At 38.8% G+C, this 10701-nt stretch overlaps 1 protein-coding gene and 1 non-coding gene across 2 annotated transcripts; both read left to right on the top strand.

Annotated features, from left to right (window-relative positions):
* Positions 1–521: 521 nt before the first annotated feature.
* Positions 522–6489, top strand: LOC102428476 (sushi, von Willebrand factor type A, EGF and pentraxin domain-containing protein 1-like). Its single transcript, XM_006109007.3, has 4 exons — positions 522–686; positions 2249–2344; positions 4119–4214; positions 6355–6489. The coding sequence occupies exons 1-4, from the start codon at positions 587–589 to the stop codon at positions 6450–6452; spliced, it is 390 nt and encodes a 129-aa protein (XP_006109069.1). The 5' UTR covers positions 522–586; the 3' UTR covers positions 6453–6489.
* A 183-nt stretch (positions 6490–6672) lies between these two features.
* Positions 6673–6777, top strand: LOC111824727. The gene has a single exon (XR_002827808.1). It is a non-coding gene; the product is annotated as a U6 spliceosomal RNA (small nuclear RNA).
* The last annotated feature ends 3924 nt before the right edge of the window (positions 6778–10701 follow it).

Here is a 10701-nt window from a genome sequence, read left to right as displayed (position 1 = left end):
CCCCCAACCTCCCTGGCCTTCCCACTGCAGTTTGACAATCTGTTTGAGGCAGCTCTGCCTCTGTATCTATTATTGTTCAAAAGTTTGTAATGGTCTTTATTATCCATGAATGAGTGAGATCATGTGGTATTTTTTCCTTCTGCAATGAAGTTCTCTTGCAGCCACATCTTAGGCAAATTACCAGAGCTCCTTCTTGGTCTCCTGCAGACGTCTTGCCTTGAGTATAACACAGCTCAGCTTCAACATTTAAATCAGAAGACAAAACTTTTGATCTTGCACATCTAATTTTTCTAGACAGCAGCAAATTATGCTTTTAGTTCCTAGTATTGCTTAGATATTTATAAGTGAAATGGTAGCCTTTATGTTTTGGGGGTTTTTGTTGTTTGTTTGTTTGTGTTTGTTTGTTTGTTTGTTGCTCCTTAAATTAATTCAGTCTTAGAAATGAGACTGTGTTCTTCTCCATCCACTGGCTGGATCAGTAGCACAAGCCTCATTGTTGTTTTGTTTTCCTATAGAAATCTCATGCGGTCCACCAAGTCATGTACCAAATGCAATTGCTCGAGGCGTACATTATCAGTATGGGGACATGATCACCTACTCGTGTTACAGTGGATACATGTTGGAAGGTTCCCTAAGGAGTGTTTGCCTAGAGAGTGGAAACTGGACATCACCTCCTATTTGCAGGGGTAAGGAAACATTTGGGTGGTTATTTCTTAGGGAAATATATGGAAGTCTGATGTGGGCCACAACCAGGCCAGGGCACTAAGTGACCTTTGGAAGCCAGTTCGTGAAGATTCGTTTAAGTTAGAGTTATGCCAAATCTAACGCATTCCAAAAGTAGAGAGCATGCTGCTTTATTTTTCTTCGTCTTTAAATTTTAACATTTGTGTCATTTTGTTTTTTTACTTTATTGATTTGAATTTTGAAAGCTTGCACACAGAACTCTAGCCCAGCACAGTGTCCCTTCCTGAGTTAATCATGGATCCTCAGGCACGTCTTCTCTCCAAATCTCGGGAGTATTCTCAGCTGCTAAGGGAAGCAGTGTCATGTCTGGGTCCTGGGTGCACCTCTTGGCCCCTCAAGTGTTTCAGCACAGATTCTGGTTCTACCCACCTATCCTAGGAAGGCCCCAAATCCCAGAGGAGATGGGACAGCCCACCTAATGAGCAGAGTATAAAACAAGAGGTACCAGCGAGCCTCAGGGAAACAGAGCTCTCACCCCATCTGGCCATACTCGGGTGGGTGACCAGCACTCCGTGTTCACATGGGCACTTCTGTCTCTTTACTTGCTGTATGGAATTTTCAAACCCAAGGACGAATTTTGTGTGTGCTTTCAATAAAATCTTGGGGGAATAAAAGATTCTATGCTTGTAATTCTGCAAAATAAAAAGAGGTAGATAACAAGGCATTCAAGCATGTCCTTCTAAAACGTATACTTTTCTAATAATTTTATTTACAAATCATAATTGTTCCATTCATTCTAGAAACATTTACTGAAAGTCAGGAACTATGCTAGTGAACAAGATACACATATCCAAGGAACTAAAAAAATAATCAAGTTGTTGGAGAGGTTGTCCACATGGCCCCATGGACAATGATCAGATTTGGATTTGGTGTGAAAGCCAAAGTCTTTCATAACTTGTGGGGGCAGGGAGAATTGAAGTAGTCCATGATGAATGGCATGAGCCTCAAAAATGTCTAGGGTTATTACAGGAGAAAGAAAATTAATTTTCTGAAAGCAACGGTGAGATATGACATCATCAGCACATGGGATGTAAGAGAAAGTGCAACCTTCTTTTAAGAGGGCTGCTGTGGAGGTGGCATCTTCAGGGAATAGTCCAGATTTTACTTAACATGAGAAGTCAAAATAAGGGTTGTGTGTTTGTTTGCTCTTGTTTCTTCTTTTGTCTTAAGATACTATGAGGTGGTGGCAGCACCAAAGAGCTCCTGGCCACCAAAGGCCACCTTTGCAAGGGCATTTGCACATCTTCTAAAGGGGCATTCCTTTACATAAGCCACCTTGTCCCCCTTACCCTGAATCCCCAAATTACTAAAACCTTGATAGCCATGTTGTGGCCCTTCTGAGCCCCTCAGGTTCATCCCCAACCAAATCTTGAGATTCCGTTTTGTTTCTCTTCCTTAAAGCTTAAGTCAAGGATATAGTATGCAATATACATGAGTAATTCTATTTTCTGACAACCACCCTTCCATAATTCCCTCGATTTATGACCATCTGCTTCTTTGACAGCCGTCTGTCGATTCCCATGTCAGAATGGAGGTATCTGCCAACGCCCAAATGCTTGCTCCTGTCCAGACGGCTGGATGGGGCGCCTCTGTGAAGAACGTGAGTCTTTCTTCAAACCTTACTTGGAGTCCTGATAGTTTGCCTGGAAGCTGCCAACTCAAAGTTACTAGGAACTGGCTCTGCTGGCGGCAGGGATTTATTTGCTTATCCTACAGCAGGCCAGACAGGGCAACTAGAGCTGATCGGAATATGTCAATCACTTTCAGGAGATCTAGAATATTAGACCATGAAAATATAGTTATCAACATCCATCATCTCCACATTCTCCTGGCACAAATTTCTAAGGATCATCTGGAAAGGAGCTAATCATCAGGGGTTTCCCAGACTTTGTCTTCCTTCATCTCTAGTCTTTTTATATATTCTGCCACTCGTAGCTACAGCTGTAAATTCATGGCATTGCCTAACATTGTACTTTGCAGCTCACCATTCACTCTTTTTCACTAAGGGCAGTTCTTCCCAATTAAGGAAATAAGGAAAGTTGGCATTCCCATATCTACACAATGGTTGCTAAATTAATATAGAATTTTTATTCTCATAGTAATACATTTCAATTTGAACTTCCAGGAGGCTGTGAATAAGTGGTTTTAAGCATTTTTAATGTCTAAGCAACATTTTGTTTTACTATCTTAAAAAAATACATGTGAGGGAAAAAATGATTTCATTTTTCATTGGGAGTGGTATATGTAAATAACATTAAAAGTCATTAATGAGGTGGTCATTGGTCTACATCAGGTTTTTCTAAGGTCAGACATTTTATGAGATTCTAAGACTTTTTAAAGTGTAACTATCTCAACTAATCTAGAAAGGAAAATAGAAGATGGAAATAAATTTAGGCCATTAACAACTCACCATAGCAAGTATTCTCACAGTGATGAAGAAAGGAGAGAAATTACATTTTTCCTTCCTCTTCTCCCCAGTCATTCCTTCCCACTTAAGGCTTTCATACTTGACCTGCTGTAATGGCAGGAGTCCAAAGACTCAGGGAGCATTTGCCCTGGGTGCCCTAACAACAGACCTTGCTTATCTCACTGAGCATGCACCTGCCCTCGTGGCTTAGAGCAGGACTTCCCAAGCTTTACTGTGCACACAGATCACCTGGGAGATGTTGTTAAATGCAGATTCTGATTCAGTAGATGAGTTGGGACCTGAGATTCTGCATTTCCAGCCAATTCCTAGGTAATGCCAATACTTTTGGTTTGAGAACCACGCTTGGAATAGCAAACTAATAGACAATCTCACTCCTTTTAAACAGACTACACCTCTTTGAAGAGCTCAATAGGAGGAATGTTTACTGTGGAGGGTGTAGGAGAGGCCTGATTCAATCACCATCAGGCCTCGGCTCGAAGGAAATAAAGAGCAAGTTTTCCCATCACTGCCAATGTGTTGCCAACAGCCTGTAGGATAGCCTGTCTGACTCCCATTTTCACATTTAATTCAAGACAAGAAGAGTGCCTCGAGGCAGCCAAACCCTCTTAGAGCATTTTATGTAATTTGTAATGGAAATTTGAAACTGCAATAAATGGGGAACATTCTGCTGATTCTGTGAAGGGAAAGCAAAGCACTTAGCAGATATTGATTACAGTGGGTCTTCTCCAAAGGAGCGCATTTGGCATCAGTCATGACTGCAGGCTAAGGGGCCAGGGTTACTTTCCTAATTGTGTTTCCCCAGTGATACTGATTAATAAACAACACATACGGGAAGTTCTCTCGTGGGTCATACAAGGTTTTACTCCTCCTGGATCATGTTTTTTGAACACGTGAACATATCTTAGTGTGTGTATTTTCATCAAATCGTTTTTGATCTCCTCTCTAGCAATATGCATTCTTCCCTGTCTGAATGGCGGTCGCTGTGTGGCCCCTTATCAGTGTGACTGCCCACCTGGCTGGACGGGGTCCCGCTGTCATACAGGTAGGCGTCCTATCATGGTTTGTTGTCTTGGTGACTTAGCTCTTTGAAGTCCTAGAGGACATTGATGAGTAGGACTCAGATTCCGAGGTGGAAGTGAAAGAAAGGGTATCAGGGTTTCTCAAGAATTCCTCAAATGGCCCCTCGAATGGTGAATCCGAATGCCTCAAAGTTACCTTTCAGAGTCATGTGCCAGAGAAGAGCAGCTAAGTTGACTGAGTTGTCAGGCATCTTAGTGTCAGAGGTTCCGAAAAATATTTATTTTGAGTGCCAAGTTCAAAATGCTGGAGCATGTCTAGTGAGCAGCAGAAGCCACTGAAGGGTTTTAAGTGGGAAAATCACAATCAGATTTTCTTTTAGAAAAATGATTTTGGCAGCAGTATGGATAATGGCAGAAAGCATGACTTACAAGGAGACCAGTTAGGAAGTTATCAAAGCAGAATTGGCAAGCGGTAATAAAGTCTGGAGAAATGACAACCCAAATAGATTTGAGAGAAGTTTGGGAGGTGAATCTACACTACTCAGTTATAGGTTTCATTGTGGGAGTAAAGGTCTGAACAGAGTCAACACTGATATTTCCAGTTTGGGTCCCTGATGGTGCCATTTACTGAGACAGAGACCCCAAGAGGAGCAGGTTTGAGGTTTAGATAAGGAGTTAAGTATTGACTCACTTTGAGGGGCCTGTGGAACATACAAGGGAGAGGTCTGATAGGCAGGTGGCTGATTGCTCCCAGAAGATACATCTATACTGAAGATAGAAATTTATGGGTTATCATTGGAAAAAATTCATGGGGAAAAAGAATAAGACTATGCAGAAGACACATGGCATGAGAAGGTGGCTCAGAAGGGACCAATGGGAGCTCCCATGTTAAAGGGAAGGAGGAAGATGTTAAGCTTTTAGACAAGGAAGAGAAAGTAAGTGCTTAGTACAGTCAGGCACCATTAAATCATCATGCTCCTGAAAAGGAGTAATATTTTTTATATTGGTACGCAGAATCTATGGAGAGTTGGTTTTAAATTATTGGGCTTCATTTTTACTATTTTTAAGCCTGCTTTGTTTCATACTTTCCTTTTACTATATTGCACATATGTGCATTCTGTTGGCCTACTCTTACTCTTCACTCACCAAGACGGCTCCCCAAGGACATAGACTAATGTTTTATTTCTTGTCCTCTCTCTTCCACCCAAGTGCCTGGCACTGGCTGGCATTCTACATGCCCTCACCCCCATATTGTATGCATGAATGATTAAAGAAGTACATCTATTTATATCTCACCAAAGATGAACTGTTCATCTGGGGAAGCTTACCTTTCCAAGCTATAATGAGACTGAAATTGAAACTGAAATGTTTCTCATTTCTCTCAACAGGCATTTCATTTCCTCCCTGTAGGATGTTCTCCTTTTTCTTTGATACGTTAAACTTGCTGGTGTTGGGTCTTTATCAGTTTTTAGCATCCTAGGGTTCTTTAACAAATAGACTCATGCAAGTGAAGAGTTTGGTGATGAGACTATGAATTTGTAAGGAAGATGTCTTTATAGTAAATCTTTGAGTGTTCATTCAGGGTTTCATCTGTGGCTAATTTTTAACTCTACTCCAGGTTCCATCATTCTAATTAAGGCCAGTAAAAGTCATGAAATAGGTTTCCTAGCCAACACAAGGGCTTTTGAGTCATCTGTTATTTTAGACAAGCTCTTGCCTGATTTATTGTCATGAGTTGATGTCTGATGTAATGACTGAATCATAGAGTTCAGTGCTAGCTCCCTCAAGGGATTTACAGTCTAATTGAGCATATGAAAAGTTCACAGTTCAAAACAGTATGTGCCAAATTAGTTACATAAATAAAAATATTAAAGAAGAGAAAAAACAGTGGACTTGAAGTTATCAGCAAAGATTTCAATACATAGGTAGAACTTAACCTGGAACTTAAATATGAAAATGACTAGCTTGGAAGGAAAAAGGGAGGTGGAGCCACAGAAGGACATGAGGTCAAGCAAAGGGGCAGAAATGCATAATGCAAACAGTCTATGAGGAGTGTTGGTGGCTGGAGACGAAAACAGAGTCAAATCTTACTTACATGCTTTCATGGACATCTTCAGGATTGCTAAGTGCTGATTAAATAAATGCATGCATTTTTTATCCCAGCTGTTTGCCAGTCTCCCTGCTTAAATGGTGGAAAATGCGTAAGACCAAACCGATGCCATTGTCTCTCAGCTTGGACTGGACATGACTGTTCCAGGTAAGACAACCAAAGACTAATGCTTATCAATAACATAAAGAGATCGAAATTCAGGTTAAGTTGTTCAAGAACCAGAAGGTATCTCTAGTGTGAGGGTGAGCATTTTATATCCAAAAATGTCCACTGTGAGATACACTCTCTAAATTTGAACTAAAGCCAACGCAAAGAAATATTAGTTAAGGATTGACAAATCAAACAATGATGCCTCAAAAGTAAATAATCTTGTACTCATTTTGGCCGCACATATACCAAAATTGGAATAATACAGGGCAGATTAGCTTGACCCCTACACAAGGATGACTCAAATTCGTGAAGCATTGCATAGTTTTCCATAAAAAAAAGGGTTAAACAAGTCAACTGCCTTCTTGAATAGAAGATTGTATTTTTTTACACTCAGGGGTGTAAAGTAAATAATAAACTCAATACATTTATTGACCTTCATTTGCATTCCTGGTTACAACAAAAATAAATGTAATTGGCTACAAAAATGTTATGTAAATATATGTTCTGTCAATTGGTTTCTAATATCAAATTAGATAAATATAATTGAGAAAAGATCATCATAAAAATAAGTCAAAGGGGAAATAGTTTAAAAAATAATTTAAGGTTTCTAAAAAAATTGTTGATTGGCATACATACAACATTAAATTATTTCAAGTGTACAACATAATGATTTGATATCTGTATATATATTGTGAAATGATCCCCACAATAAATCTAGTTAACATCTATCACCATGCATAGTTACAAGATGTTTTTTTTTGTTTGATGAGAACTGTTAAGATAAAAAGATTTATTGTCTTAACTTTCAAATATGCAGCACAATATTATTAACTATAGTCACCATGCTGTACATTACATCCCCATGACTTATTTATTTTACAACAGGATGTTTGTTCCTTTTGATTTCTTATTCCATTCACCAACCTTCCACTCCTTCATTCCACCTCTTGCAGCCACTAATCTGTTTTCTGTATATGAGTTTGGTTTTGATTTTTTGGTTTGTTTTAGATTCCACACTTAAGTGAGGTGATACAGTATTTGTTTTTCTCTGACTTATTTCAGATAGTATAATGCCCTCAAGATCCATCATTGTTGTTGAAAATGGCAATATTTTCTTCTCTTTCATGGCTGAATAATATTCCAGAAGTGGAATTACTAGATTTTATGGTAGTTCTATTTTTATTTTTTTGAGGACTCTCTCTACTGTTTTTCATAGTAGCTACACCAATTTATATTCCCACCAACAATGCACAAGGTTCCCTTTTCTCCACTTGTTATTTTTTGTCTTTTTTATAATAGCCATTCTAACATGTGTGAGGTGATACCTTATTGTGGTTTTAATTTGCATTTCTCTAATGATTAGTAATTTGAGCATCTTTTCATGTGTATTGGCCATCTGTATGTCCTCTTTGGGAAAAATGTCTATTCAGATCCTCTGCCCCTTTTTTAATTGGATTGTTCGATTTTTGGTTGTTGAGTTGTATGAGTTCTTTATATATTTTGGAAATTAACTCTTTATCAGATACATGATTTGCAAACATTTTCTCCCACTCAGTAGGTGGCCTTTTCTTTTTTTTTTTATAGTTTCCTTTGCTGTGCATAAACTTTTTAGTTTGATGTAGTACCACTTGTTGATTTGTCTTGGGTTGCCTTTGCTTTTGGTATCAAATCCAAAAAAATCATTGCCAAGATCAATGTCAAGGAGCTTACTGCCCATATTTTCTTTAATTCATTTTGAGTTAATTTTTTGTATGGTATAACATAGTTTCATTCCTTTACACATGCCATCCAGTTTTCCCAATAGCATTTATTGAAGAGACTATCCTTTCCCCATCGTAGATTCTGGCTCCCTTGTCATAAGTTAATTGACTATGTGTGCCTGGGTTTATTTCTGGGTTCTCTCTTCTGTGCATTGATCTATGTATCTGCTTCTATGGCAATGCTATACTGTTTTGATTACTATAGCTTTGTAATATCATTTGAAATCAGAAACATAATGCTTCCAGCGTTGTTCTTCTTTCTTGACTGTTTTAAACCTCAAGAAATATCAACTAAATTGTCATCATACCATGGATAAATATTTTCAATATAAAAATGTTGCAGTGTTGGAGTAGTACCAGCTCTATTTTATGACTTTCAAAATGCACTATTGCATTACATCATTTAGATTTGTATAATGTACAGTTACTTCAGTCTTATAGGAGTCATTGAAAACAAAGAGCATATTCATTTTTAAAAATGGGAAATTTAGTTAATTGAAAACAACTCTTCTTTTTCATTTCCTTTTATTTTATTTTGATTGGAATGTCAAAGTCAACTTTCAAGGACAATAATCTATTTAAATAAAAACTTAATTAACAAAAAAAAAATCCATCTTGTGCCAATGAATGTCCTCATATCATCTCAAGCATATGCCATCTCTGCAGAGAGAAAAAATAAACTGAACCCTAAAGAGCAAGCTTGGATTGTACAAGTCTATATAGAAGCTTCCAAGATAAAGATGATACTTTCATCTGAGAATAGAGTTGAATGATACAAAAAAATGAGAGTCAAACTGAAATCGATTTCTGGGGAAAGTAAGAGGAGAGAGAAAGTAAAAGGAATAAGAATTACAGTGACTCAAAAAGGAACAGGAACTATTTATAACATTCTTATAATTTTAGACTTTCTATTTCAATTCCTTCAAATAAGAAAAGGAAGCCTGCGTTTATGTGGTTTCCTAACATCAAAATACTCCCAAAGGAGTCTTTTTTGACAAGGGGAAGGGCGGTTTTTAGCCTATGTGAAAATACTGTCTAATAAAGAGAACAAAATTACATTTTTGTGCAAACGTTTGATAAAGGAATCAAAAAATATATGGCAAATTAAGCTGGGAAGTGTATCCCACATTCAAGGACTGGGCAGTCTCCCCGCCTCCCCCTCCGTCCCTCTCCCATTATACTGTGAGCCATTTTTCTAGAAGATCCATATTACTTAGGACTCTCTAATTGCAACTCTAACTAGCTTAAGCAAAGAAAGGAATTTGTTGTCACAATTGAGGGGCCTTGCGTGGAACCCGATTACATGGATGGCTGAACCTCAGGAGGATCCGACTGAGGACTTGAAAGCCACCTGAAGCTTCTCCACCTCCTGCCTCGCCTTCTCTCTCCAGCATCTACTCCCTCCCTCCTCTTGCTGCAGAGTGGTTTTCTCTGCTGTTCAGTTCCCATGAAAGGACAGAACTGCTTGCAGCCCCTGCATTTACACATCATACTACTGTATCCACTGAAACAGTGTGCTGACCCAGTTTAAAAATCCAGAACTGCCTAGTCCAGGTAGATTCAGGGGCCAACCATGAATCAGTCAACTGTGGTCCTAGGTCGGGCTATGTCGTACTAACATGAAGAGTCTTCTTGTCAAAACTTTTACCGTACCTTTGGGTAAAGGGGAGAGGAGGCTGGCAGTTCCCAGAGGAAAGAAGGTGGAATGTAAGTCCCTGAAATGGGAAGGGGAGGAAGCTTTTCTGAGAAATTAGAACAATAAATGTTTACAAATCATTTTTTATTTTCTTCTCTCCCATGAGATTGAGTAGGCAAAAGATTGTATCCCTCGTGCTTAGCACAGGCAGAAAAATTAATGCTCAACAAATGTTTGTTGACAGATGGAGCGATTTCTGGGCATCTGTGACAGCCAGCGAAGAAATGCCCTGTAGCATTAATTAAATACCTCAACCAGTTACCTTCTCTACCAATGGATAAGACTCACCTGGTATGGTTCCCAGGTAGTTCAGTCCTTAAAAAGGAGATTGTGTTTGCCCAATCTCTGTGTGCTTCTTCATAAAATTGATCCTAAACAAATACCACAAATAAAAATTATAGACTGTGAAAGCTATAAGAGACCTTTCACGAAGTCCAAACCCCTCAGTTTACAGATGAGAGGGTTATCAGACAGGAAACTAGAGACAAAGCCAAGGCTAAAACCCGGGTCTGCTGATTCTCGGATTTTTTCATGAGTTAGCACATGATCTTCATGCCCTTTAGTTGTCTCAAGGAATGACTCCCATCCGTACAAACAACGCCATGGATAATGCCCAGGTATCTGAGACTTTCAATCCTGTTCAATGAAGGGCATAATTTCCCTCATCCTTGGTATGTTTATTAAACAATAAGCTGGTGGGATTTAGGCAATTGCAGTGACTGGAGGGAGGATCCACACATGAGAGATTATTAAAAAACACACACACACAAAAAAACTGAGGGTCCTAGAGGTAG

The sequence above is a fragment of the Myotis lucifugus genome, unplaced genomic scaffold (assembly GCF_000147115.1).
Source record: "Myotis lucifugus unplaced genomic scaffold, Myoluc2.0 scaffold_4967, whole genome shotgun sequence".
Classification (NCBI taxonomy): Eukaryota; Metazoa; Chordata; class Mammalia; order Chiroptera; family Vespertilionidae; genus Myotis; species Myotis lucifugus.
Note: the sequence above shows the minus strand (reverse complement) of the source record. Positions and strands in the feature narration are given on the sequence as shown.